The sequence below is a fragment of the Myxine glutinosa genome, unplaced genomic scaffold (assembly GCF_964187855.1).
Source record: "Myxine glutinosa unplaced genomic scaffold, kmMyxGlut1.1 SCAFFOLD_940, whole genome shotgun sequence".
NCBI classification, from domain to species: domain Eukaryota; kingdom Metazoa; phylum Chordata; class Myxini; order Myxiniformes; family Myxinidae; genus Myxine; species Myxine glutinosa.
The window spans coordinates 17,501-45,243 of NW_027617035.1; the positions used below are offsets into that span (position 1 = coordinate 17,501).

Consider the following 27,743-nt stretch of genomic DNA (forward strand, 5'->3'; position numbering starts at 1 on the left):
TGCTCCGCATGACGTCTTCTTGTTACTTGCCCGAAAAGATTCTGGCAAGTATGTTGGTTGGTTGGTTTGTTACTTGCCAGAAAAGTTTCCGGCAAGTATGTTGAGCGGTTGGTTTGTCTGTCTGTCTGTCTCTTTGTCTGTTTGCCTGTTTGCAGTACTACGTCTACACCGTTGCACATAGAACCGCCAAACTTTGCACACGTATTTGTCTTGCCCTGGTTTAGACTGTGCCCAATTGATGACGTCATCGGTCACGTGGTTTGGCCGCAATCTTGGAAAAACCGAAAAAAATTGCACCTCCATATCTCTGAAAGTGCTGAACAGAAAACATTGAGACTTGGCTCATTGTAAAGAACTCTCCATGGGGAATAAAATATGTTAATGATGACGTCATAGGTCACGTGGTTCGGACGCCATCTTGGAAAAACCGAAAAACTTAGCACCTCCATATCTCCAAAAGTACTGAATAGAAAAAATTGAGACATGGCTCATTGTAAAGAACTCTCCATGGGGAATAAAATATGTCAATGATGACGTTATTGGTCACATGGTTCAGCCGCCATATTTGTCCTAAATGGCCGATAAAAAAGTAAATTCCGGCAAGTCCTCGGTCTCTGACCGATTTTAAATCTGTCTGTCTGTCTTTTTGCAGCACTGTGTCTACACTGTTGCACGTAGAATCGCCAAACTTTGCACACGTATTTGTCTTGCCGTGGAATAGACTGTGCCCAATTGTTGATGTCATCAGTCACGTGGTTCGGCTGCTATCTTGGAAAAACCGAAAAATTTTGCACCTCTATATCTCCGAAAGTGCTTAACAGAAAAAATTGAGGCATAGCTCATTGTAAAGATCTCTCCATGGGGAATGAAATATGTTAATGATGACGTCAGCAGTCACGTGGTTCGGCCGCCATTATGGAAAAACCGAAAAATTTGCACCTCCATATCTTCGAAAGTGCTCTATAGAAAAAATTAAGACATGGCTCATTGTAAAGAACTCTCCATGGGGAATAACATATGTTAATGATGACGTCATCAGTCACGTGGTTCGGCCGCCATCTTGGAAAAACCGAAAAACTTTGCACCTCCATATCTCTGAAAGTGCTAAATAGAAAAAATTGAGACATGGCTCATTGTAAAGAACTCTCCATGGGGAATAACATATGTTAATGATGACGTCATTGGTCACGTGGTTTGGCCGCCATATTTGTCCTAAATGGCCGATAAAAAAGTAAATTCCAGCAAGTCCACGGTCTCTGACCGATTTTTCATTACTTGCCAGAAAAGATTCCGGCAAGTATGTTGATCTGTTCGTTTGTCTGTCTGTCTGTTTGCAGCACTGCGTCTACACCGTTGCACGTAGAATCGCCAAACTTTGCACACTTATTGGTCTTGCCCTGGAATAGACTGTGCCCAATTGATGACGTCATCGGTGACGTGGTTCGGCCGCCATCTTGGAAAAACCGAAAAACTTTGCACCTCTATATCTCCGAAAGTACTGAACAGAAAAAATTGAGACATGGCTCATTGTAAAGAACTCTCCATGGGGAATAAAATATGTAAATGATGACATCGGTCACGTTGTTCGGCCGCCAACTTGGAAAAACCGAAAAACTTAGCACCTCTATCTCCGAAAGTGCTGAATAGAAAAAATTGAGACGTGGCTCATTGTAAAGAACTCTCCATGGGGAATAAAATGTGTTAATGATGACATCGGTCACGTTGTTCGGCCGCCATCTTGGAAAAACCGAAAAACTTAGCACCTCTATCTCCGAAAGTGCTGAATAGAAAAAATTGAGACATGGCTCATTGTAAAGAACTCTCCATGGGGAATAAAATATGTTAATGATGACGTTATCGGTCACATGGTTCAACCGCCATATTTTTCCTAAATGGTCGATAAAAAAAGTAAATCCCGGCAAGTCCTCGGTCTCTGACCGATTTTTCATTTGATTGTCTGTCTTTTTGCAGCACTGTGTCTACACTGTTGCACGTAGAATCGCCAAACTTTGCACACGTATTTGTCTTGCCGTGGAATAGACTGTGCCCAATTGTTGATGTCATCAGTCACGTGGTTCGGCTGCTATCTTGGAAAAACCGAAAAATTTTGCACCTCTATATCTCCGAAAGTGCTTAACAGAAAAAATTGAGGCATAGCTCATTGTAAAGATCTCTCCATGGGGAATGAAATATGTTAATGATGACGTCAGCAGTCACGTGGTTCGGCCGCCATTATGGAAAAACCGAAAAATTTGCACCTCCATATCTTCGAAAGTGCTCTATAGAAAAAATTAAGACATGGCTCATTGTAAAGAACTCTCCATGGGGAATAACATATGTTAATGATGACGTCATCAGTCACGTGGTTCGGCCGCCATCTTGGAAAAACCGAAAAACTTTGCACCTCCATATCTCTGAAAGTGCTAAATAGAAAAAATTGAGACATGGCTCATTGTAAAGAACTCTCCATGGGGAATAACATATGTTAATGATGACGTCATTGGTCACGTGGTTTGGCCGCCATATTTGTCCTAAATGGCCGATAAAAAAGTAAATTCCAGCAAGTCCACGGTCTCTGACCGATTTTTCATTACTTGCCAGAAAAGATTCCGGCAAGTATGTTGATCTGTTCGTTTGTCTGTCTGTCTGTTTGCAGCACTGCGTCTACACCGTTGCACGTAGAATCGCCAAACTTTGCACACTTATTGGTCTTGCCCTGGAATAGACTGTGCCCAATTGATGACGTCATCGGTGACGTGGTTCGGCCGCCATCTTGGAAAAACCGAAAAACTTTGCACCTCTATATCTCCGAAAGTACTGAACAGAAAAAATTGAGACATGGCTCATTGTAAAGAACTCTCCATGGGGAATAAAATATGTAAATGATGACATCGGTCACGTTGTTCGGCCGCCAACTTGGAAAAACCGAAAAACTTAGCACCTCTATCTCCGAAAGTGCTGAATAGAAAAAATTGAGACGTGGCTCATTGTAAAGAACTCTCCATGGGGAATAAAATGTGTTAATGATGACATCGGTCACGTTGTTCGGCCGCCATCTTGGAAAAACCGAAAAACTTAGCACCTCTATCTCCGAAAGTGCTGAATAGAAAAAATTGAGACATGGCTCATTGTAAAGAACTCTCCATGGGGAATAAAATATGTTAATGATGACGTTATCGGTCACATGGTTCAACCGCCATATTTTTCCTAAATGGTCGATAAAAAAAGTAAATCCCGGCAAGTCCTCGGTCTCTGACCGATTTTTCATTTGATTGTTTGTTTGTTTGTTTTTCCGGGCAATATCTCAGCCATACTTTGAGCTGGGAAGCTGAAATTTCGGCACAATAGTGAGCAAGTGCTTTGGCAAAAACAGTATTTTCTGATTTTTGATTAATCAATTAATCGATTAATTATTTAATTATTCGATTAATGACAATTGATTTTTTTTTAAGTTAGAGATTCGGATGAAATGGTGGAGTTTCGGTATTCTATTATCCAATTGATTAATCATTTAATTTTTTTATTATTATTATTTGTTTATTTTCATTATTAATCATTTATTTATTTTCTTTCTCATCTTGGCAATATCTCAGGCACCTTTTGAGCTAGGAAGCTGATATTTGGACATGATAGTGACCACGTGATGTTGCTACAAGGGATATTTTTGATTTTTTGATTAATCAATTAATCGATAAATTATTTATTTATTTATTAATCAATTATTTATTCAATTTTTTCGATGATTGACTTAATTAATTTTCAAAAGGTTACAGCTTCAGATGAAGCATTGGTGGTTTAGGGATGCTATTAGCCAATTAATTAAGAAAGTATTTTATGATCATTATTTATTGATTTTAATTATGCAATTAATCAATCAATTATTGTACACTTTTCCCTCCCAATTCAGTCTCTATGAGCCGCTCGGCGTTATTGCCGGGTGCCTAAGGTGCCCCGGCAATTCTGAGCTGGAGGATATTTATTCATTTGGCATGGGGGTGTACTTTGTATCTGTACTTGTTTTTTGTTCTTTTAATTTTATACTATGGTGATACAGCTTGCATGCCGTGCAAATGTATGTTTTTCACTTATTTTATATCGTCCTTTTTTCCTTTCATCAAGATCTCTTGAAAAAAAAACAACAAACAACAAAACAACAAGTATACAAAAAAAAAAATCTGCCTTTTTAGTCTAATTTCAACATAATTTTAAAGTAACAATGTCTTCAACTCTCTTTTTTCTCAACCAGATGTTGATAGAGGTATATTAACTACCAATAGAATAGGTTAAAGCAACGTTTCTGGTACTGAGCTCCCTTCTTCAAAACAAGAGAAAGAACAGAGGAATGAGAAAAAGTAAATAGATGTGGGGGCTGGCAGGCAGGATGACGTAGAGCTGGCGCTCTCCTCTGAGCTGCCTGGCCTGGGTTTTGAATCTCGACCCAGAAAAAACTGTCACCGTGTTGTTGTTGTTGTATAGCACCGGACAGTTATCTCGAACATGCCTGCAGCACGGAGACAGCCGATCGATCTCGCCGGGGTGAAGCAGTGATCCCCCACATCTAGGATTGTGTACCCCGCCTTCACGAAGTCGAGAGAGACAGAGACAGACAGAGACAGACAGAGAGAGACACGGAGACAGACAGACAGACAGACAGACAGACAGAGAGGGAGAGGGAGAGACATATCTAAAAAGAGAGGAAGAGATAGGGAGATGGAAAGGGCCAGCCCAAGGGACCGGTCTGCATTCCAACCGTGACCGCGCTGCCTTGACGAATCCGAGCAGCAGGGAAGACGAATGACGAATCCTTTGTTGGATGCAGTTGCGGATTCGCAACTTCGCTTAATTGTTCGCTTAATTCGCTTAATTGTTGTTAATTCACTTAATAAATTCGCTTAATTGTTGCGGATTCGGGGGTCGGCTCTCCCCTTATCAAGGGGGGGTTACTCCCCTTGTCTTTTAAGCGGGCCGTCCCCCAATCCTGGGAATTATAACGCTCCTTTCCGGTCGAGATTGGCCAGGGTGATTGGTCAATGGAGTCCCAAATACCTGAGTGCCAATCCGACCGCAAAGCAGGGAGATAACTCCCGCTCAGACCGCAGACAAGATGGGAATTGCCGAGCGGTTTAACAATCCGAAGCCCGAGCCATTAACAAAGGACTAAACCCGACCCTGAGCGGTTCCTATCGTGCCACAGGTGTTCAATTGAGAAAAGACGAAGACGATCGAATGGAGAGGAAACCAAAAGGTAAGGAAGAACAAAGGATTCGTCAAGGATCCTCCCCTCTTGGGGAGGATTTGCCCCCCGACTTACGTTAGGGGGGGGGGGGGGAGTCCAACCACCAAGAGGAGGTGTCCACAATAGTTGTTGGCACAGTGTTGTTTTGGATGCTGAGTGATGAAAGCATTAATGTGTGGCATCCACAGAAAGCGGATATCCCGTCTATTCGCATTCATTGGTGGACGTTAAAAGATCCCACGGTTTAATTTGTGCATAGGAAGCAAGTTGTCCAGCACGCTGGCCAAATTCCAAATACCTGTACTTCCAGTTGTGAAGGGCCCCATATTAGAGTGGTGAACCATTCAAGATTGATTCCAGCCAAGAAACGATTCTCAACAAGTCGTAATATTCCCTGCAGCTCTGTAAAGAGTGTGGGCCTGTATTAATAATTATCACTTAAATATCGTGTTGCGGATGTGCGGTATTCAATAACCTTCATGTTGTTGGGGCGGCAAATGCAGTGACTACTTGTACATTGTAGTGAGAGTGGGAAATGCTGCTTGAAATTCGTTTTCTTCAAAGATAAAATTGTGGTGTATGATTAAATATTAATGGTTTAAATTCTAGTTTGAATTGATAAAAACAAATTTGTGTTCATTAAAAATTTAAAGTTTTGTCATGATCTTTGAGTATTTGCTATTGTTTTGCAGGTATACATATTTCATCAGGATGGAAACTCACTGCTACTACAATGAAAGCATTGCCTTTTTCTACAACAAGAGCAAAAAGGTTATGGCCGGAGAATGGGAGCCGTATTACATTATCGTAATGACCCTTGGAATGATGGTCAGCATCATGGCCATTTTGGCTAACCTCTTGGTCATCGTTGCTGTCTACATTGAAAAGAAGTTCCACTACCCACTTTACTATCTCATAGGTAACCTGGCTGCCTCTGATCTCTTAGCAGGAATTTCATACCTGTATCTTCTGTTTCACACTGGCCCAAACACAAGGAAGCTCTCACTTTCTGGTTGGATGTTTCGTCAAGCCATGTTAGACACCAGTCTCACAGCCTCTGTTGGAAATCTTCTCGCAATCGCAGTGGAGAGACACCTAACCGTCATGAAAATGGAGGTGCATTCTACCATGAGTAATCGCAGAGTATTCTTGGCAATAGCATGCATCTGGGTTATAGCTATTTTCATGGGAGCCGTCCCTTCCATGGGCTGGCACTGCATGTGCAATATTAAAAGTTGCTCAAACATGGCGCCACTCTATAGTAACAGCTATGTCATCTTCTGGACGGCATTAAACCTCCTCATCTTCTTCATTATGGTTGTACTGTACTCCAGAATCCTGTACTACGTCAAGCAAAAAACTAGTCGGATATCAAAGCACACGTCCCTTCCTGCAAAACGAAAAGAAATGACGATGCAGCTCTTGAAGACTGTATGTATTGTTTTGGGTAAGTTATATTTTTGAAGTTGAAAATGTCATTAAAAAAAAAGAATGTAGTATGTTGCAAGCATTAATATTAAAGTGAAAAAAATAATTGTATTAAAATCAAAATCTTAATCATATCCACATAAAGTAATATCCAATGAATATAGCAGCCTTGAAGGTATTTTATTGTTGTGCATGCCAAAAAACATAGCCCTTAACTTCAGAATGTGTCCTTCATGTAACTTCCCATTGATGCTTAAAGACAAGCTCTGGGTTGGATTAGATGAATATCAACGGAATAGTTGTTTATTAAAATTAACTCATCGAAATATAACAACAAGAAATATGTCGTGCATAGCACGATACTTGTGAAATCCCTAAAATAGGTTGTTGATCTTTGGCCTATGTTGACCTCAAAAGTAATTGTTGGTTGAATTCAGTGATGATATGCAAATCCTCTTCAAATTTTAAGTCAATCAGATGAACATTGACAATTTTAGAAATTTGGCCTATGTTGAACTTTTCACCTTTAGACCTGAAAAATGATTGGTGGTTGAATTCAGTGATGTGATATGCAAATCATCTTCAAATTTCAAGTCAATTGGATGAAAATTGAGGATTTTAGAAATTGCACCTGTTTTTTTTTTGTTTGTTTTTTGTATACAAGATCGAGGCTCGTGAAAGGGCGAACATTAATCACACAGAAAGACAAACAGACAAACCGACACATAAAACAAATAACATCGGGAGCGGTAGACAAGATGGGGAGAGAGGGGGAAGGACACAAACACAACATTTGAGAGCAGGGACCGAGAGACATGGAGACATCGAGAGATCTGTGGGAGGGAGAGGGCTTCGGGGAGGAGGCATGGGAAGGGGGTGGGGGGGGGGTTGGAGAGGTATAAAACATATGGACACGGCCAGGACTTCCAGGAAAGAAGTTGGAATTTCAAACAAGGTGGATCTGGGGTGAATTAGTGGGGGTAGAAAAGATCAAGGTTTTGGATGGGGGAAGATAAGAGATGGTGGTGAACAGCTGTTTTAAAGACCTGGAGGGAGGAGTGGGATTGAAGGGAGTGTGGGAGTTTGTTCCAGAGGCGGGAGAAAAGAGGAATGAAAGAGTGAAGGTGAGCAGAGAGCCGAGATTTCGGCAGTTTAACCATCAGAGGGTTGCTGGCAGATCTTGTGCGACCTGTAGGAATATTTGGGGGACAGAGCACAGAGAGAGAGCTGGGGGAGCAAGGCCGGAGAGGAGTCGGTAGAAGACAGAAAGACCACCTACCTGCCTGCGGTGAGTGAGTGAAAGGCCCTCAGAGATAGCTTCATTGCGGGCGATTCCAATGATTCTGAAAGCTTTGGATTCAACAGCGTGAAGCCGAACTAGGTGTGAGGCAGGAGCACCAGCCCATAGGGGAGAACAGTATTCCATTGAGCTGCGGATGAAAGCCTTGTATGTGGTGAGGAGCTCAGATGTGCCTAGGAAGGACTTCGCACGACGGAGGATGCCCAGTCGGCGACTGGCTTTGGAGGCCAGCTTGGAAATGTGGTTTTCCCAAGAAAGATCATGGCAGATAGTGAGACCCAAAAGCTTGAGCGACAGAACTTCTTGGAGAGGATTGTTGAGAAAGTAGATGGGAGGGTTGTCCAGTCGATCTTTTCGGAGAGACATAATAAGAGTGTGAGATTTGTCAGGATTGAAAGACATGTTCCACTTGTTTGACCAGTCTGTGATTTTGTCCAGGTCTTCAGAGAGTGAGGAGGCTGCAGACTGCCGATCTGAGGGAAGAGGAATGGAGCGGCAGAGAGTGGAGTCATCAACAAAGAGATAGAGAGGATTTTCCAGAGAGTCGGAGAGATCATTGATAAAAAACCACCTTTAGAGGCCATTTTTCCCCGCAAAGCGGGGGTTGGCCTTTTTCGGGAACCATGGTTGTTGTTGTTTTTTGGTCCCCTTTTTGAAGCAATGTTTTACGGCCGGATGCCCTTCCTGACGCCAACACTTTTTGCCGCCTTTAACGACAAACAGGGAATTACCAGTGAACTGGTACTCAATTAGCCGACCTCGGAAGGATGACAGGCTGAGTCAACCCCCCTGGCGTTAATTCAGCGATTGACCGGGATTCGAACCCAGGATCCAAGGATCCTAAGCCGGCACCCTAGCCGCTAGCCCAACACCAGGGTTCCCAAGCGGGGGTTGGCCTTTTCCAAGCGGGGGATATTGTTACGGAGAGATCATTGATAAAGACCAGAAAAAGCACAGGGCCCAGCACACTGCCTTGGGGAACTCCAGCCTGAACAGGAAGGGGAGATGGGAGAAATCCATTCAGGGCCACATGTTGACTACGATCAGAGAGGAAGTCTGCAAGCCATGCATGGAGATTTCCATTGATACCATAGGAGGAGAGTTTGGTGAGCAGAGCTGGGTTCCAGACCGTATCGAAGGCACGTGATATGTCAAGGGAGACAGCTCTGATTTCCTGTTTGGCATTGAGGACCTCCATACATTGTTGAGACAGCAGAAGCAGAATGTCCAGAGTAGAGTGACCTGGTCTGAAACCAAATTGATGATCAGAGATCAAGCCATTGGAGAAGAGGAAAGATTTCATATCCGAAGCAATGATGGATTCCATGACTTTGCTGATAATTGGGAGAAGGCTGATTCGTCTGTAGTTGCAGGGATCTGTTTTTGCACCTTTTTTGTGTAAAGCGGTAATGTTTGCTGATTTCCAGGATGCTGGCAGATGACCTTGAGCAAAAGATAGGGTGAAAAGAACAGAGAGAGGGTGAGATAGAGCGGCAGAGCAGGATTTTAGGACCCGTGGGCTGATGCCGTCTGGTCCAGTTGCAGAATCAGTCGAGGTTTGACAAAAACTCCTCCACCTTGTCAGGAGAGAAGGACACAGAGTCCAGGAGCAGTTGGGTTCGACTGGGAAAGGTGGGAACAGAGAGAGATGGGTTTGGGACTGGGTTATTGACCTTTGGCCTATATTGACCTTTTGGCCAAAGTTGACCTGAAAAATAATTGGTGGTTGAATTTTGTGACCTGATATGCAAATCCTCTTCAAATTTCAAGTCAACCAGATAAAATTGAAGATTTTAGAAATTCCACCCTCTGTTGTTGATCTTTGGACTATGTTGACCACAAAATTTATTGGTCAATAGGCTTCTTCTTTATGACTAACTCTACCATTTGGTGAAGATGTGCAAAGATCGGTTTAAAATTGTGACCTATAGGCGATTGACAGGCAAACAGCCAGGCAGAATAATGCACAAGACCATCCAATATACTTGGAAAATCTTCGATTTTTGCAAGTAATAATAGAGGCCCATACTCCTGATAGAGTGTATGGCCGTAGGGGGCATACACGACATTGAGGAACGTTTCAAAGCTACAACCAATCCTAGACAGTCGTCAATTTATCGTAAGATACTCGACTGAACGTGGCAGGAATTTGGAATTTCGTCAGGAATCCCACATTAATTCGCCCCTTCTTCAAGAAGGATATTGTTACGTTTGTGAGGTTAGAGGATGGAATACCATAGTGAAGATAGGATTGTATAGTTGTAGCATGGACCATGAATGCATAGGAGACGTCAATGTATATAAGCAGAATAACTGGAGCTTAAGGTTGTTTATGTGTCTTCACACGGGGGGGGGGGGGGGGGGGGGGGATATGTTAACTAGGTAGGGATAAAAGTTAGTTTTCCCCAGCCTGTGATGGCTCCCTGTGGTTTTTCCTCCGTTTTTACAATTACCAAGGCCAGCCATAAAAACTCACGCTCATTACAACAATAACAACAACCGTCCATTAGCCAACAATGCCGACAGAAGCTGAACATTCTCGATCGACAATTAAACCCCGCCTCCCAGGCATCGTAACCGATAGGCCACGCCCCAAGCTTCTTGATTGGTCAAGAGGACGTGCGGTGTTTCAAGAGAGCTTGGCCGTTGGTCAGTGTGATGTCAGAGCGATAAAGTTTGAGAGGAGGGAAGAAGAAGTCGCTCGCTCTCGGACTGGCTTTTGTCCTTGGCTGTCGCTTTTTGGTCTCGTATGCGCCTGTGAGGAGACTTTCCGGAGCTTTTGTGGAACTTTTGCGAACGTGAGGAGGAGAAATAAGGCGACGGTTTGTGGGGCTCTTGGCGCTTCGGACGGAGAGAGAGAGAGAGAGAGAGAGCAAAAATAGGGCCGTCTTCACAGCTCGCTCGATGGCTCTGTGCGCGTCACAATCGTCGGCTTGTTGCCATATTGGGAGCTCAGGCACGGGAAGCATTGGACTTGGACACCCTGTATTGCCGACTTCATTCAATAATCTCGTTGAGCAAGCTGAGTGCCAGCCGACTAAAAGAAACCATTTATTTCATTTTATCTTTCCCCTTGTGTGTTTTTGTGTCTGAGTGGAGACGTCTCAAATTAGAATTTAGTTTTACCTCGATCTTTATTTTGCCGTGCTGTAATTCATTAAATTAATTATTGTGGCATTTCATTTGTTGTGTTGTTTATTCGTTGGGGATTTCTTGAATCAACCCATGTGCTTCGTCCAGGTGAGCACCTCGGCGCCTTCTGTCCTGCGCGCCATAAAAACCACCGCCATAATTTTGGCTACGTGCCTCGGAATTAAGGACCGTTACGGCTATTCATCATCCTGCGGTGTTAACCGCCGGTCTGACAGGACAATATCATAGGATCTTTAATGTCCTGCAACATCCATTGCTGAAAGATGGGTCCTCTGGCTTAACTTCCGTTCAAGAGATGTTGCAACACATTGATACACCACCTTGCATGAAAACACCAGGGTGACAGATTTATAGCTCGGTCGAGATTCAACCCTAGGCTAGACAGCTCAGTTAGACTGTTCTTCGGCATGTGTGCATACTTCCAAGCTATCCTGCCAGCCCCATGTAAACATATACAGTGCATTCAGAAAGTATTCAGACCCCTTCACTTTTTTCACATTTTGTTATGTTGCAGCCTTATGCTGAAATCGTTTAAATTCTTTTTTTTCCCTCATCAATCTACACTCAATACCCCATAATGACAAAGAGAAAACAGGATTTTAGAAAGTTTTGCAAATTTATTAAAAAGAAAAAACGGAAATATCACATTCACATAAGTATTCAGACCCTTTGCTATGACACTTGAAATTTAGCTCAGGTGCCTCCCATTTCTCTGGATCATCTTTGAGATGTTTCCACACCTTGATTGGAGTCCACCTGTGGTAAATTCAATTGATTGGACATGATTTGGAAAGGCACACACCTGTCTATATAAGGTCTCTCAGCTGTCGATGTATATCAGAGCAAAAACCAAGCCATGAGGTTGAAGGAACAGCCTGCAGAGCACAGAGACAGGATTGTGTCGAGGCACAGATCTGGGGAAGCCTACAAAAATCTCTCTGCTGCATTGAAGGTTCCCAGGAGCACAGAGGCCTCCATAATTCTTAAATGGCAGAAGTTTGGAACAACCAGGACTCTTCCTCGAGCTGGCCGCCTGGCCAAACTGAGCAATCGGGGGAGAAGGGCCTGGGTAAGAGAGGTGACCAAGAACCCGATGGTCACTCTGGCTGAGCTCCAGAGATCCTGTGTGGAGATGGGAGAAACTTCCAGAAGGACAACCATCACTGCAACACTCCACCGATCTGGGCTTTATGGAAGAGTGGTCAGACGGAAGCCCCTCCTCAGTGAAAGACACATGTGGCAGTGAAAGACACAGAGAGACCACCAACCTCTCTGTGATGTGAAAGTGATCGGCCCAGGGACTCAGCTTCATTCCGGGAGATTCCACTGATCTTGAAGGTTATGGTTTCCATGACGTCAAGCTGAACAATGTCCACTGTAGCAGGGGCACGTGCCCAGAGGATAGAGCAGTACTCCATCAAGCTGCGGATGAAAGCCTTGCAGGTGAATAAAAGTCCAGGTGTACAAGGAAGGACTTTGCCAGGCGGTGACCGAAAGTGGTTTGGAGGCCGAAAGTGGTTATGCCAACAGATGAGAGGATGCCATTGAGAGCCACACGTTGGCTACAAGAGTAGAGTAAGTCAGTAACCCAAGAGTGGAGTTGGCTTTGGATTCCATAGGCAAAGAGTTTGGAGAACAATGTGGGGTGCCGCACTACATTGAAAGCTCGAGATATGCCTGGAGAGTTTGCCCTGGTCTCATGTCTGACTTCTCATGTCTGAAAGTTTGCCAGGAAGGATTTGATTCATTTTATGAAAAGGGAGGTCAACTGCGATGAGGGATTCTGTGACCTCGCTGATTATTGTAAATCAACTTGTAGGTCTGTACATAATCTGATGTGTCTGTAAAATGATTGATGTAAATGGTCCCATAACATGGGTTTGTAGGTGAGTGGCGAAAGGCATGTACTGTTTGTTAGCCATCACTTGCATAGCAGGAGACGTGTGTTTGTGTGTGCGTGTGTGTGTGCGTGTGTGTGTGTGTGTGTGTGTGTGTGTGTGTGTGTGTGTGTGTGTGTGTGTGTGTGTGTGTGTGTGTGTGTGTGTGTGTGTGTGTGTGTGTGTGTGTGTGTGTGTGTGTGTGTGTGTGGTTTTTTTTGTTTTGTTTTTTTTTACCAAAGCTTTATTATGATAATATGGAGAAGGAAAATTAATAATTTAGTCAAAAGGTCAAAGGTCAGCGGCACATAACATCATCCATTTTCATCCAATTGACCAGAAATTTCAATTTACCATTTGTTTTGTCATCAAATTTTCAACAAAGCTTTATTTATGAGAATATGGAGAAGGCAAATTAATAATTTAGTCAAAAGGTCAAAGGTCAGCGTCACATAAAATAAATTTTCACCCGATTGACCTGAAATGTAAAGCATTTGCATATTAGATCACTGAATTGGTTCACCAATCAAAATCTACAAGCCGATTGTTTTTTGTAGATCCAAAGGTCGAGGTTGCATAAAATTGTCAATTTTTCTCCAATTGACCTGAAATTTTAAGAATCTGCATATTGGGTCACATAATTGGTTCACCAATCAAAAGCTAGAAACGGATTCTTTTTTTTTTTTGAGCTCAAAGGTCAAAGGTCAAAGGCTGCATGAAAATCAACTATCATTTTGTATTTTTTAACTGTTTTTGTTATTTTAAGCATACAAAAGAAGAAGTCATCTGAATACAAACAGATGCGGACAGGCTTTGCATTTTCAGATTATGTCTAGTTTGTTTTTTAGCACTGATTTTTTTTTATAACGCATGGATATCAGACGATGCCTATTTTGATGATGGAAATGTAAGTAAATAATTGAAAATGAAGCATGTCTTCCATTTATGTCCAACTGCTGCAGGTGTGTTCGTCATCTGTTGGACACCTGGACTTGTGCTTCTTCTCCTGGATGTTTTTTGCACAACCAGCTGCGACCTCAATGCTCCAGAAAAGTTCTTCTTGATATTGGCTGAAATAAATTCTGCATTGAATCCCATAATATATTCATTCAGGGATAAAAACATGTGGAAAGCATTTAAAAGAATCCTTTGCTTTTGCCGGCATCCCGACATCAGAGTTCAACAAACTGATTCTGAAAAAATTGAGGGTGCATTACAGAATGTAAAAAGTGTGGATAAATCCTAGTATATTTTTGGTTTCAATGGTATATGTGAAGTATCTTTGGAGTTTCATGTTATGTACAGTACATGGTGACTTGCCACATTCCACGTACCTGTAATCTTGTCTATCAACCTAAAGCAAGTAGAACATGAGACTTCTCAAGTCGAAGGTTGAACACCTTGCCTTACCTTGAAAAGGCACTCCAGGTCTTGAGCTATTTGCTAAGTGGTCACATCATTTTCCTGCCATACCTGTAAAGGTTATTTGGATCATATATATATATATATATATATATATATATACCAGCATAAATTGCACCAGGGCGGCGTTGGTGTTCGATGAGGTCCACATTTGCTGTGGTTCTTTGATATTAATCAGAAGAAACGGCTGCAAAAAAAAAAAACAATAAGAAAATCCAACAAATAAATATATCATCAGCTAATAGGACCTCTTGTATTTACAAAACAAAATTAATCATCTCTTCCATAATGTATAAATTACCGTAATCACAAAAGTATAAGTCTGCCTGTAATCCAGTTAATATTTTTTGTAACCCTACTCCATTACCACTTCCCCTCATGTTTACCTACATATTGCTTCAGCTATTTCATTAATTATTCTTAAGGCCCTTACAATGTGCATGTCCAAAACATGGTGGTGGTTACATTGAATATGCCATGGGATGTTTTGGGTCAAAAGCCCTTTCCAGTTTTTGAGTTTTGATGTATAAATTTTTCACTTTTTTTATGCTATGAATTATTTTTATACTTATGATTTTATGACACAACACTCTGGACATAATGTTGCAATGCATTACCTGCATACTGTAAAAAGCATTATAGTAAACGTTTTTAAATACAATATACACTATGATTGCTCTGTTTGATTGAAGCACGTCCTGCAGGTATGAAACAGTTTGAGATTTCATAAAAACATGTGAAATGTCGTCACATCATCATTTTGTAACTGACAACAAACATAGCAGATCGAACTAGAACGGCACTCAGTAGAGAGCATACCTCCACCTGGTTGGCCATATCACTCAATGGTGAAGAATCACCTCAATAATTCTCATCCGAATCCATATTCGGATCTTCACCAAAATCGAATCGATTCTTCCTTGTCACACACACACAACCTTTCCAACAAGTTTCGTCCAAATCCATCCATCCTCCAGCCCCATCACCATCCTACTGTGTATTTTTCTGATTTGCTGGCCACACCTTTTGACTCACGGAGCTCAAACTTGCACTGAAGACTGTTCACTCCCTCAGGGTCGTTTTGCATATAAACTACCCCCCACCCCAACCCCTAATCCCCTCACTCCCCACCATCTTTGCTTCGACATCCTGGGTACTCTTTCGCCCATCGGCCTCACTCAAACTTGGCATGAATATTGTCCACTCCCCCAGGATAGTGTTGCACTCTTCCCCTCCTCCTGCCCCAACCCCACCCTCGTTACCCCCATCACCTCCCTACTGTGTGTATTTTTGTTCTGATTTGCCAGCCACAACTCTTGGCCCACGGTGTTACACCCGCAACCCCCCGCACATACATGGATTTCCCCAGGCATAGACCGGGTATCTCAGCTAGTCCATTTTAAATTCAGGCCGCAACACAACAAAATGTGAAAAAGTCAAGGGTGTGAAAGCTTTCTGAAAACGCTAACTATACCATGGAAGAACTTTTACTTTTTCAGGAATTCTGCTGTTCAACAAAGGCATTTATCCAACAAAGTCGATGTGGAATGGAAAATCATCTCAATTCTCACATAATTTGTTGTGAAATTTATTATTATTCATATCGATTTGTACTGGTAATCTGAACGATGAGAGCCGTTTGTTTGTCTATCTCTCACCATTTTTGTCAGAGATGGCTGAGCGGATCTTTGGCAACCTTTCAGAGGTTCTTCAGTGAGTGACGGGGAGTGTTTTAGGCAAAAAAAAAAATTTTTTTTTTAAATCGTTCTCTGGTGCCCGAGCCTTTATAGCTATGTGGAAGGTAATATTTGAGGAGCCTGAGCGTTTATATACTGAACATCAAAATAAACATCACTTTCATTCTTTGAAATGTGCAGCTTTACAAACACGTTTCTTCAATTGTAATGGCTGATGATGTAACGGGAACTTCACTTCAATCACCTGGTAGATCAACAATGGCATGCTTGAGTGGTCTGTATAGGGATCTTTCCCTTAAAATAATGACCCTCATAATGAAATCCTTCAGTTCTCGTGGTTAGACATTCATTTACTGCTGTCCATAGTCACTCTAGAGGCTTCTGACAGGGAAAACAACAAGAAAATTCAGATGCCACACCTGACATCCGAACAACGTTTAAGGGCAATTGGGATGCTTGAGGCTGTTGTAAGCCAGCGAACTATTGCCCAACGTCTTGGTTGCTCACAGCCTGCAATTTCCAACCTGGCCAGGCGTTACGGTGAAACTGGAACTGTGAATGATGGTCCACGAAGAGGAAGACCACGGGTAACCACCATGCAAGAGCAGTGGGACAGACTTCCCCAGGACCGCATCAGACGCCTGGTACAGAGCATGCGTCGGAGGTGTACAGCCTGCATCACAGCTCAGAGAGGACACACACGATATTGAGGACTGCTGTCATTCTGTCCTTGACTGTTAGGAGTGTCGTTGTCCATTCCTGTGTCATTTTGTTTTGACCGTATTCAGGTGCGTGCTTTTGTGTTGCAGTGCTGTGACTTTTGTTGCACCACCCCTTGTGATGTTCATGCTTTTTGTTTTTTTGCGATTGAGGCAACCTCTTGTTTATTGACCTGTTTAGTAAAGATAGATGAACTTTACCTCTGTGTTCAAATATTTTTGCGCAGAGGATTTCAATGAGAGTCCTTCTAAAGATTTGATAAGTTTATTTTGATGTTGAGTATAGATTAGTGTGTGTTTGTGTTATTATATTAAATATAAAATTTCCTTAGTAGGTGTAGGGAAGTGTTTTAGGCACCCACAAAAATAATTAAAAACCCAAATGGAGGCCGGGAAGCGCGGGTACTCCTGGTATGGTTTTAAATAAAGAGACCAAAGTGTGAATTTGGTCTTCGTTTTTTAATCACAGCTCTTTTGGGTAGATGTCATCATGAAACTGATCAATTATTAAAGTCATTAATTGCCATAAAAATCATCGCCTACTTGTAATATGCAGACCAAACTCACACTACAGCTAGACCCTTTAGATATGTACACCTTTAGAATAGACGTTTAGATCGTATATATCTTAGTTTGTGTGTATATCCGGTGAAACTGGAAGGAATTTGTAACAAAGGCTAGATGAACATAATAAAGTAATTAGGGTGGGGAAGGTGACACAGTCAGCCACAGCCCATCATTGCCTGGAATCTGGCCACACATTTGACTTGGATGGGAGTCAGGAACCCGTTTCCTGGACATGCATCCAATAAATGACCCACATTGATTCTGGTGGCATGGCATGTGAAGACCCGAGAGGGTCGTCTAACTGGGGAGACCTTGGATGTACCAACGTAATACACTCCTCTGATCCAAAGATGTTTCTACACGTTTCCATGGCTGTTAGTTTATTCCTGCCTCCATGCTTCCCTGCTTCGTCGTGAATAGGTTAAGGACACAATCAGAATGGTAGATATGTGCAGGTGAAACATCTCAAAGAAAGGTGGCAGATCCACATCCATGGTATCCCCACTATCTGCTGGAGTCTCCTGTCGCCAAATGCAAACATCATTGTTCATCTCCATTGTTCAAGAGACAGTTGTCTCTTTTTGTTTATTTATTGAAAATCGGCATGAAGATGGACTTTCCTTTACAGACCAATGTGCCCTTCTGTGATAGACTCTAAAGTACACTTTACTACCACCTGTAAATGTCGCTCTGTGGAAGGCCGCCATTCGTTTGTCATGTTTATGCATATGTGTGGGAAACATCATGTTCATAGACATTTAGATTTACTCCTGTTGTTAATGTTGTGAATGCTGTCAATTACAGGCTTGAAGTTATCAATGGTCCAGAATTTTAATACCACAATGAAACCTTGTTCATTTTACAGAGAGCAACTTGTGAAACAAATCACTCCTCCGTCTAAGAGACCCGGATATAAATATATATATATATACAGTCACGTGAAAAAGTAAGTACACCCCATGTAAAGTTTTGACTTTTTCAACATATTTCAACATACAGCTATTTGATCTTCATTTCAACAATATTGATGGATAAAGGTGATATAATATAACAAATATCATGAAACATTTACATTTTGTAGTCCATTGTATAATTTAAATAAACATGAATGCAAATTTCGCATGTGGAAAAAGTATGTACACCCCCACATTTATCACTACTTCAAATACCTAAAATTAGAATCAGGTGCACCAGCTCAGGTGCAAATGATTAGAACATCGTCAGAGAGGATCTTGGAGGAACCTGTCTTATTTAAACCTCAGACATTTAGTTTGGTTTGCTCTTTGTTGTTGAAGTGTGCGGCGTCACCATGCCTAGATCAAAAGAGCTCTCTGAGGCCTTCAGAAAGAAGGTTATGGATGCCTACGAGTCTGGGAAGGGATTTAAAAAGATCTCCAAACAATTTGAAATCGATCATTCGACTGTCCGGAAGATCATCTACAAGTGGAGAAGATTCCAAACAACTGCCAACTTGTTCAGGCCAGGCCGCCCCAGCAAGATCAGTCCGCCGAGAGCAGACTGCAAGATGCTGGAAGAAGTCTCTAAGAACCCCAGAATGTCTTCATGGGACCTACAGGTAGCTCTTGCCACTGTTGATGTCAAAGTGCACGAGTCTACCATTAGAAAGAGGCTGCACAAATTTGATCTACATGGGAGGTGTGCCAGGAGGAAACCGTTGCTGTCCAGAAAGAACATCAGGGCAAGACTAAAGTTTGCCAATGAACACCTAGGCAAAGACCAGCACTTCTGGAACAATGTGCTCTGGACAGATAAGTCAAAGGTAGAGCTATTTGGCCACAGGCCCAGAAGACATGTTTGGCGAAAAACCAAAGACAGCATTTGACCACAAGAACCTGATACCAACTGTAAAGCATGGTGGTGGAAATATTTTGGTTTGGGGCAGCTTTGCTGCATCAGGGCCTGGGCAGCTCACCATCATAGAATCCACTATGAATTCTTCATTGTACCAGAGGGTGCTTGAGGATAATGTGAGGCCAGCTGTCGGAAAGTTGAAGCTCAACCAAAGGTGGACCTTGCAACATGACAATAACCCTAAACATACCAGTAAATCCACCAAGGAATGGCTGAAAAGAAAGAAATGGAGGGTTCTGGAATGGCCAAGTCAAAGCCCGGATCTAAATCCCATCGAGATGTTGTGGGGGGATTTGAAACGAGCTGTGCATGCAAGAAACCTCTCAAACATCGCACAGCTGAAAGAATTCTGCATGGAGGAGTGGGAAAAATTTCTCCAAGTCGATGTCAGAGACTGGTAGACAGTTATAAGAAACGCCTACTTGAGGTTGTTTCTGCCAAAGGGGGCAATACCACCTATTAGAGCCAAGGGTGTACTTACTTTTTCCACATGCGAAATTTGCATTTATGTTTATTTAAATTATACAATGGACTACAAAATGTAAATGTTTCATGATATTTGTTATATTATATCATCTTTATCTATCAATATTGTTGAAATGAAGATCAAATAGCTGTATGTTGAAATATGTTGGAAGAGTCAAAACTTTACATGGGGTGTACTTACTTTTTCACCTGACTATATATATATATATATATATATATATATTGTTATGGTTTTTCGAACCTTCACTAGTAAATTTTAGTAAATGTTTCCCTTATAAATGATCCCCTGTAAATATCCCCACCAATTGGTTTGTTAAAGATCGCACCCTAGTTAGTCCATGAACAACACGTAGCGAACCATAGGACCTCTTCGTAGTTGTTTCATTATTGTGTGTTTCAGTTAAGGACCTGTTCCCAATAGTTGAATCTGCATTGCATTAATCAAATAAGATAGGCCCCAGTGCTTCGTTTGCCAGCAGCGTTTGCTGCTCCTTGCCTTGATTCGGGTTGGCACCACGCCGCCATTAGCCATGCGGTCAAGCCGAGAAAGAAGGGGGCGGAGCCGCCAGATCACGGGCGTGGCACGCCGACGCACCACCTGAGGCGGGGCCAGCGAGCCCCCACCAGCCAACCAGGGCTGACGAAAGACCATCGTGGGCGTGGCTCCATGAAGCGCGCATTGATTGTAACACGGTAATATAAGGACGATCGCGAAGCCTTTTTACAAAGAAGGCAGAGAGAGACGTGATCCAGAGTCGGTGAGAAGGCACGGTTGGGAGATGAACGAGGAATGAACAAGGGAGAGACGCGTAAGAAGACGGAGCATCCCAATCCCATCGCTGTATGCAATGTCCGCTCGCGGTGAACGATATGCGCTCGCTGCCTGCCAGGGTTTCCCGCCACGACGCGAGTCGACTTCCGGAGCCGGACCTCGACGCCCACCGTCTGCCTGGGCCTTCTCATCCCTTCTTCCAGTCATTCCTGCCTGCTATTCCCTTGTCGTGTAAGTCTATTTGTCTGTCCTGTTTGTTGTCTGGGTTATAATATAAGACTGTTTTAAGGCTTGCCCTGTGTCTTCTTCTTCACTGTATATTACTTTCGTTTCTTCTTTGGTTCTTTGGTTTTGTACATAATTAATAAATTCCACCTGTTCCTTCTTATTCTTTGGGTTTTCCTCTCATCCGGTCGCTTTAGTGTTTTCCCTGATTGAATACCTGTGGCGCGATTTTGGCCAAACACTCGGAGTCGGGTTAGTTCGTTGTTAATGGCTTGAGCTGCGGATTGCTAAACCGCTTGGCAAATACCATCTTGTCCGTGGTTCGAGCGGTACTTGTCTCCCTGTTTTGTGGAGGGATTGGTAAAGGTATTCGGGAGAACACCTTGACCAATAACCCTGATCAATTCCACCCTGCAAAAGAGCGTTACAAGTACCAGGACCAGAGACGGTCGGCTTAACAGGCCACGGTGATTAACCCCCCCCCCCCTTGCTAAGGGGAGTGCCGTCTCTGAGATCCGTAACAATTGGTGTCGAGGAGTGGGATTTGAGGCCCGAACAGAAAAAAAAAAAAAACCCAAAAATTTGGTCAAAATTTACGAGCAGCCGAAATTTTATGATAACACCCAAATTGAAGTCGTGCCATGGATGATCAAGGCGATCGGATGACGGTAGGGGAGGTAGAAGAGGAGTTAGAGGCAATCCAGGACCCCAGGGAGGAATTGGAGGAGGAGAGCAATGAGGGTGCGGTAGCGGGGGTTGCAGGCGCACAAGATTGTGGCGCCTCACACGAGGTCGCAAGGGCACAAGATGGCGGCGCCGCGCATGTGGCCACGATAGCCGAGCCCGCGGCACTAGTGAATCTGGACCTTTTTATGACGCAAATGTGGGGGTATATGGAAAAGATGGCAGACAAATCCAGCAGGGAAATGAATAAAATGGGAGAGCGATTAGAAAGCCAAATCGGGGAATTGAGAAACGACCTAGGAAGCAAAAATTGAGGGGTTAGACAATAAATTTGAGGGGTTAGACAATAAATTTGAGGGGTTAGACAATAAATTTGAGGGGCTAGACAATAAATTTGAGGGGTTAGACAACAGGTTGGAAGGGCTAGAAGGTAAATTGGGGGGCCAACTGGAGGACGTGGGTAACCAAATCGGGGAAATGAAGGATGGGTTAACGGGGTTGGAAAATAGAATGGCCGCCCAGGAGAATCAGATGTAAGGGGTGAAGAAGGGATTAACGGGGCAAGAAGACAAGATGGGAGGCAAATTGAGGGAGATGGGGGAACAATCCGCCCGGGAAATCAAACATGGGGGAGCAGACAGAGGAGGTAAAAATTGGGCTAGAAACCAAATTGGACACCCACAAGGGGGATTTGGAGCAGATGAAGGTGGCATCTACCAAGGAAATAGGAGAGATGGGGGAGGATATAAGGCGCGGAGTGAGCGAAGAGGTCGCGGGGGTATGCGAGGAAGTAAAGCGGGGTGAGGAGCGCATGGAGAAAGAAGTGAGGAACAGCACGGCTAGGTTACAGGGGGGCATAGAAGACCTGACACGGGGAGTAGAGCAGCTGACAGTGGGACAAAAGGAGTTAGGGGAGCAGGTGGAAAAGAACACGGCGGTAATAGGGGGGTCGAAAGCAACGCAGAAAGAAATAAAGAAGGAATTAATAGCGACGAAGAAGGAATGTCAGACGGTACATGAGGGACTGACGAAGAGGTTAGAGGAGGTGGCAGAGGCAATGGAGACAAAAGAACGGGAAGTCAGGACGCACACAGAAACGACCAAGGTGGCCTTAGAGGAAGAAATTGAAGGGGCGCATCGGGAAATAAAGAAGGTGAAGCAGAAGCTAGAGGAAGTGGAAGAGGGGGTAAGTGAAATTAAAAAGAGACGGAGGGAGACGAAGAAAGAGATAAAGGAGGAGGTGATGGAATTGGTGCAAGGTCTGTGCTCACAGCGTGATGATGTGCTTACTGACCAAATAAAGAGTTTGCAGGTGGCGGAGGAGGAGCGAAGGAGAAGAGGCGCCGAGGTGAGTGGCGATATGCTCGGAAATGTATATGGTGTGAGGGGAGATTCAGCGAGCTTGGGTGCTGGTCTAGACCCGGGCGTTCGTGAGAGGCCGCTGGTGAGGTGTGCGACTGGTGCAGAGTGCGTGGAAAGAGGATGTGTGCAAGGATGTCCGACCATGGGGAGTGCGAGAGGTATTGGTGAGCAAGGGTGTGCGGGTATGGAGTGGGTAGCGGGTTGCGGAGGGGCGACCCAGGCATCGAAACCGACAGCGGTAGTGTTCAGAGGGACGGGGGATGCACGAGAGCCCCCTGGGAATAGTGTACTGTGGGGGCCCGAATGGTTCGGCCCCGCGCTAACCCCGCAAGGAGCGACGCACGGGATCCGGCCTTCGGGCACCCACAAGGTGTCACTCGCGCCGTATGACGGCAAAAGTGATCTGAGGGCGTACCTGGCGCAGTTCGAATATGTATGTAGAGGCAACGGTTGGAATCCAGACGAAGGTGGAGTACACCTTGTGGGGGCACTGCGCAGCACGGCGGCGGAGGTGCTGACAGCTATACCACCGGGTGCTCTCACCCTGCCAGCCCTCCGCGCATCCTTAATTAATCGTTTCGGCATTGAACAGCAAAGCGAGCTTGTTAAAGCTCAGCTTGCTCAGCGAAAACGCAAGCCCCAGGAGACCATCGGGGAACTGGCCCATGACATTCGACGCGCAGTAGGAATCGCACACGCGGACAGGGCAGCGAGTTCCCAGGAAAGCCTGGCACTGGATCACTTTATCCAGGCTTTTCCGGATCCGGAGCTCCGACAGCTCGCCATGTGGCGCCCGCAGACCTTGAGCCAGGTGGCCGACGCTGCAGCCCGTTGGGAAGCAGCGAGGCCCCTGGCCCTGGGAGGCGAGCGCCACGCAGTGGCGGTGCGTCAGGTAGGGCCCGTGACGGGTGGCGGCCCCCCTAGGGGGTCCACCCCCGAAGGGGGCCCTGACCTGGAGAGCATGGTCCGGAGGCTGGTGGACCGGCATCTGGCGGGACCTGGACCATGGCAGGCGGCCCCGGCGGTGGCACCCGGTGGGCCACGACAAAGTACGCCAATTCGGACATTCAGGGGGGGGAATTTGGAATACCGGTGGCAAGCACCTTACCAGGTGAGGTGCTATAATTGTGCTCGGCTGGGTCACCGTGCGTGGGTGTGTCGAGCTCCGCGCCGGGACGCTCCCCGACAGCCGATGCCCTCAACTCCACCCCGTATAGATCGGACTAGCTGACCTCAGACACCCCCCACCTCCCCCCCCCCCCCCCCCCGCCAGAGCCCGGGAAACTAGAAGGTGCCGAGCATGCAGGGCGGTGTTCGGCGACAGGGGATGGAGAGGAGCCCTCATTGACGCGACAGGTCATTAATTGTGGCCAAATTGGAACAGGTAGCCTCACAATTCGGTGCAAAATTGCCGGCGTGGGGGTAGACGCCGTAGTGGACATAGGAGCTAGCGCCACGATCATCAGCCCTGTGATCCTTAATTCGAGTGCAGATGGAAGGGATAAAATCCAGCGTCTGGAAAATCATAGTTTGCAGCTGGCTACCGGGGTAACGGCTCCGATCATAGGGCGTGGTTTTGTGACCCTCAAGTTGGGATCGGTAAAGAGAGAGATAGAGGTTTGGGTGGAGGAGGTGTGCGACCCATGCTTAATAGGGTTGGATTTGCTGACTGCCAGCGGTTGTAAAATCGACTTGTGCCGGGGGATCCTGCAGGTGGGAGTGGAAGAGCTACCATTGGAGGGGGGTGAGCACGGCCGAAAGGGCGGAGCTGGAGGCTCCTGAGGCCGTGACCATCCCTCCGAGGGCCGAGGCCATAGTGCCGGCCCGATGGTCAGCTCGCCCGACATGGCAGGAATCCTGCGGCCTGGTCGAACCGGTGGCAGCGCAATCCATACCTGGCTTAATCGTGGGCCGCACCCTTGTAAAAACGGACGGGCCGGTGGTGGCCGTCCGAGTAATTAATATTAGCACAGAACCACGCACTATAGTGAGGGGCACGAAGGTAGCTGGCTGCACCCCAGTTAAAGAAGTCGCGTTTGTGAGGGGCGAGAACGTCCAGCTGAGCCGGCCCCAGGGGGAGCCTTCAATAACTAGTAGGAATTGGCCCGAACCCATTTGCGAGATGGTAAATCGAAGTAGCGTAGAGTTGGAAGGTACCCAGAGGGAGGCCTTACACAAATTAATTGGATCCCATTTGGATATCTTCTCCTTGTCCCCCGAGGATATTGGATGTATGGGCCTGGTGAAACATCAGATCCACACCGGTGAGGCCCGGCCTATTCGTCAGCCCGCCCGACGGCTCCCTTGGAGCAAGAGGGAGGGAGCTGACGAGCAGGTAGAAAAAATCCTCGATGCAAATGATATCGAGCCCTCGGGAAGTCCCTGGATGTCACCCGTTGTGCTGGTAAAAAAGAAGGATGGGACCACGCATTTCTGCCTGGACTATCGCCAGCTAAACAACGTGACACTCAAGGACTCATATCCCCTGCCAAGAATTGACGATACCCTCAATGCCGTTGCGGGCTCAAATTGGTTTTCAACTTTAGACCTCAAGAGTGGGTATTGGCAGGTGGAGATGGATAGGGCAGGGAAGGAGAAAACGGCATTTTCCACAGGTAAGGGGCTGTATCAGTTCACTGTGATGCCGTTTGGTTTGTGTAACGCCCCCGCCACCTTTGAGCGATTAATGGAACATGTGCTAGGCGGCATGCCATGGCAGTCCTGCCTGGTATACCTGGATGACGTCCGAGTACATGCCAAAACATTCCCCCAGGCTATACCTAATTTGGACCAGGTGTTTGCGTGCCTCAGACAGGCAGGGTTGAAGCTGAGTCCGAGTAAGTGCACTTTGTTTGCAAGGGAGGTGGCCTATCTAGGTCACGTTATCGGTCACGAGGGGGTTAAAACAGACCCAGGCAAAATTACAGCGGTAGAGGAGTGGCCTGCACCACGTACCACCAAGGAGGTGCGGGGATTTTTGGGACTCTGCTCCTACTAACAGCGCTTTGTGGCGAAATTTGCAGAGTTGGCCCGGCCCCTTCACCGGCTTACGGAGAAGGGGACGCGATTTAATTGGACAAGGGAGTGCCAAGAGGCCTTCCTAAAATTGATGGGGTGTTTGACATCCGCACCCATTCTAGCTTACCCCACTAGTGACGGGACATTTACCCTAGACACGGATGCAAGCCAGGAAGGATTGGGCGCAGTTTTGTCGCAGACACAGGAGGGCATGCAGAGAGTGATTGCTTATTATAGTCGGGCCTTGAGTCGGCCCGAACGAAATTATTGCGTCACTCGCAAAGAGTTATTGGCTATGCTGCCTGCCATGAACCATTTCCACCCGTACTTGTACGGGCGGAAATTTTTGGTTCGAACTGACCATTCCTCCTTGCAAGGGCTCCTTCGGTTCAAGGAACCGGAGGGCCAAATTGCAAGGTGGTTGGAAAAGTTGCAGCAGTACGATTTTAATGTGACCCATAGGGCCGGGAAGGCCCATGGTAATGCGGACGCACTCTCTCGGCGTCCTTGTCTGGGAGAAAACTGTAAATTTTGTGCAAGACACGAGGAGAGGGAGCAATTGGGCGATTCTGCCCCGATCCTCGTCATTCGTGCAACCCGGGTGAGAGGGCCAATTTTGCCACTAACCGCAGATGAAGAATTTGGAACTTTGGCATGGAGCATGGCCCAGCAGGAGGATCCCGTCCTGGGACCGGTGTACAAATGGGTCAAATTGGGGCGAAGACCTAATGGGGAAGAGGTCACCCCCCTCGGGGCACAAACAAAGGCATATTGGGCTCAGTGGCAGACCCTGGAATTGAAGGACAACATCTTGTATCGCAAGTGGGTGGAGGTTCCCTCTGAGAGAACTTCCTGGCTGGTGATAGTCCCAGACAAATTCAAAAACATCATATTACAACAGGTGCATGGTACCCGCTCCGGCGGCTATTTTGGCAGGACAAAGACAACATCTCGGGTCCGCCGGAGGTTCTATTGGGTGAATATGGGGCGCGATATACAGGACTGGTGTCGGAGATGCGACGCCTGTTCTGCCAAAAAGGGATCAGCACGGAGGATGAGGGCCCCCCTTCAATTACACCAGGTGGGGGCCCCCCTTGAGCGGGTGGCTATGGATATTCTAGGACCACTACCCCGCACCCGCCAAGGTAATAAGTACATCCTCGTTGTAATGGACTATTTCACCAAGTGGCCGGAGGCCTACGCCCTCCCCAACCAAGAAGCCGGGGTGGTAGCGCAGGCCTTCGTGGAAGGATTTGTATGTTGGCATGGGATTCCACAGGAGCTGCACACTGATCAGGGACGAAATTTTGAAAGCCAATTGCTAAAAGATGTGTACAGACTCCTGTCAATTAGAAAGACACGTACGAGGTGTGTTCAAAAAGTATCAGACCTTTGTTCATAAAAAATACTCGTATCCAGATTAGGCTGGGCCAAATCGGAGGTGATTTTCCTAATTCAATGTAATTTACCTAAAAGTTGTGAGTGAGTATCAGGAACAAAATCATGAAAAAAGAATTCAAAAATATTGACGTTTTACGGTCAGACAGCCCGTTACCATAGCAACAGTTACAGACGACTCAAAAAATGCCTAAATTGACGATTTCTCAAGCTGTGTTTGACCCCCAGAGTTGATTCTGGTACCAAAAGATGCAGAATTGAAAGCCAAGGATGATTGGATAGCTTAACAATGTCTGTGACACAATTCAATACCACTTTTATCCAAAAAACTGATTTTTGTCTGAAATTTCAAGCATATTTATGGAAAAAAATTGAAAATTTTGCTTTTTAATCATAGGATAACCATTAATCAGATTCAATTTACTTTAAATTGTCTTTTACAACCTTGTATTGTCCAGTTTTTACAACTGTTATAACGTTGTTTAAATTTGGCCATCTTCATTTCAATAAAAAAAAGTTAACAAAAG

The 27,743-nt window shown here is 45.2% G+C and overlaps 1 protein-coding gene across 1 annotated transcript; it reads left to right on the forward strand.

Annotated features, from left to right (window-relative positions):
- The first annotated feature begins 4,877 nt into the window (after positions 1-4,877).
- On the forward strand, positions 4,878-15,084 carry LOC137427414 (lysophosphatidic acid receptor 1-A-like). The gene is made up of 3 exons (XM_068116902.2): positions 4,878-5,245; positions 5,929-6,683; positions 13,957-15,084. The coding sequence occupies exons 2-3, from the start codon at positions 5,948-5,950 to the stop codon at positions 14,238-14,240; spliced, it is 1,020 nt and encodes a 339-aa protein (XP_067973003.1). The 5' UTR covers positions 4,878-5,245; positions 5,929-5,947; the 3' UTR covers positions 14,241-15,084.
- Positions 15,085-27,743: the final 12,659 nt, after the last annotated feature.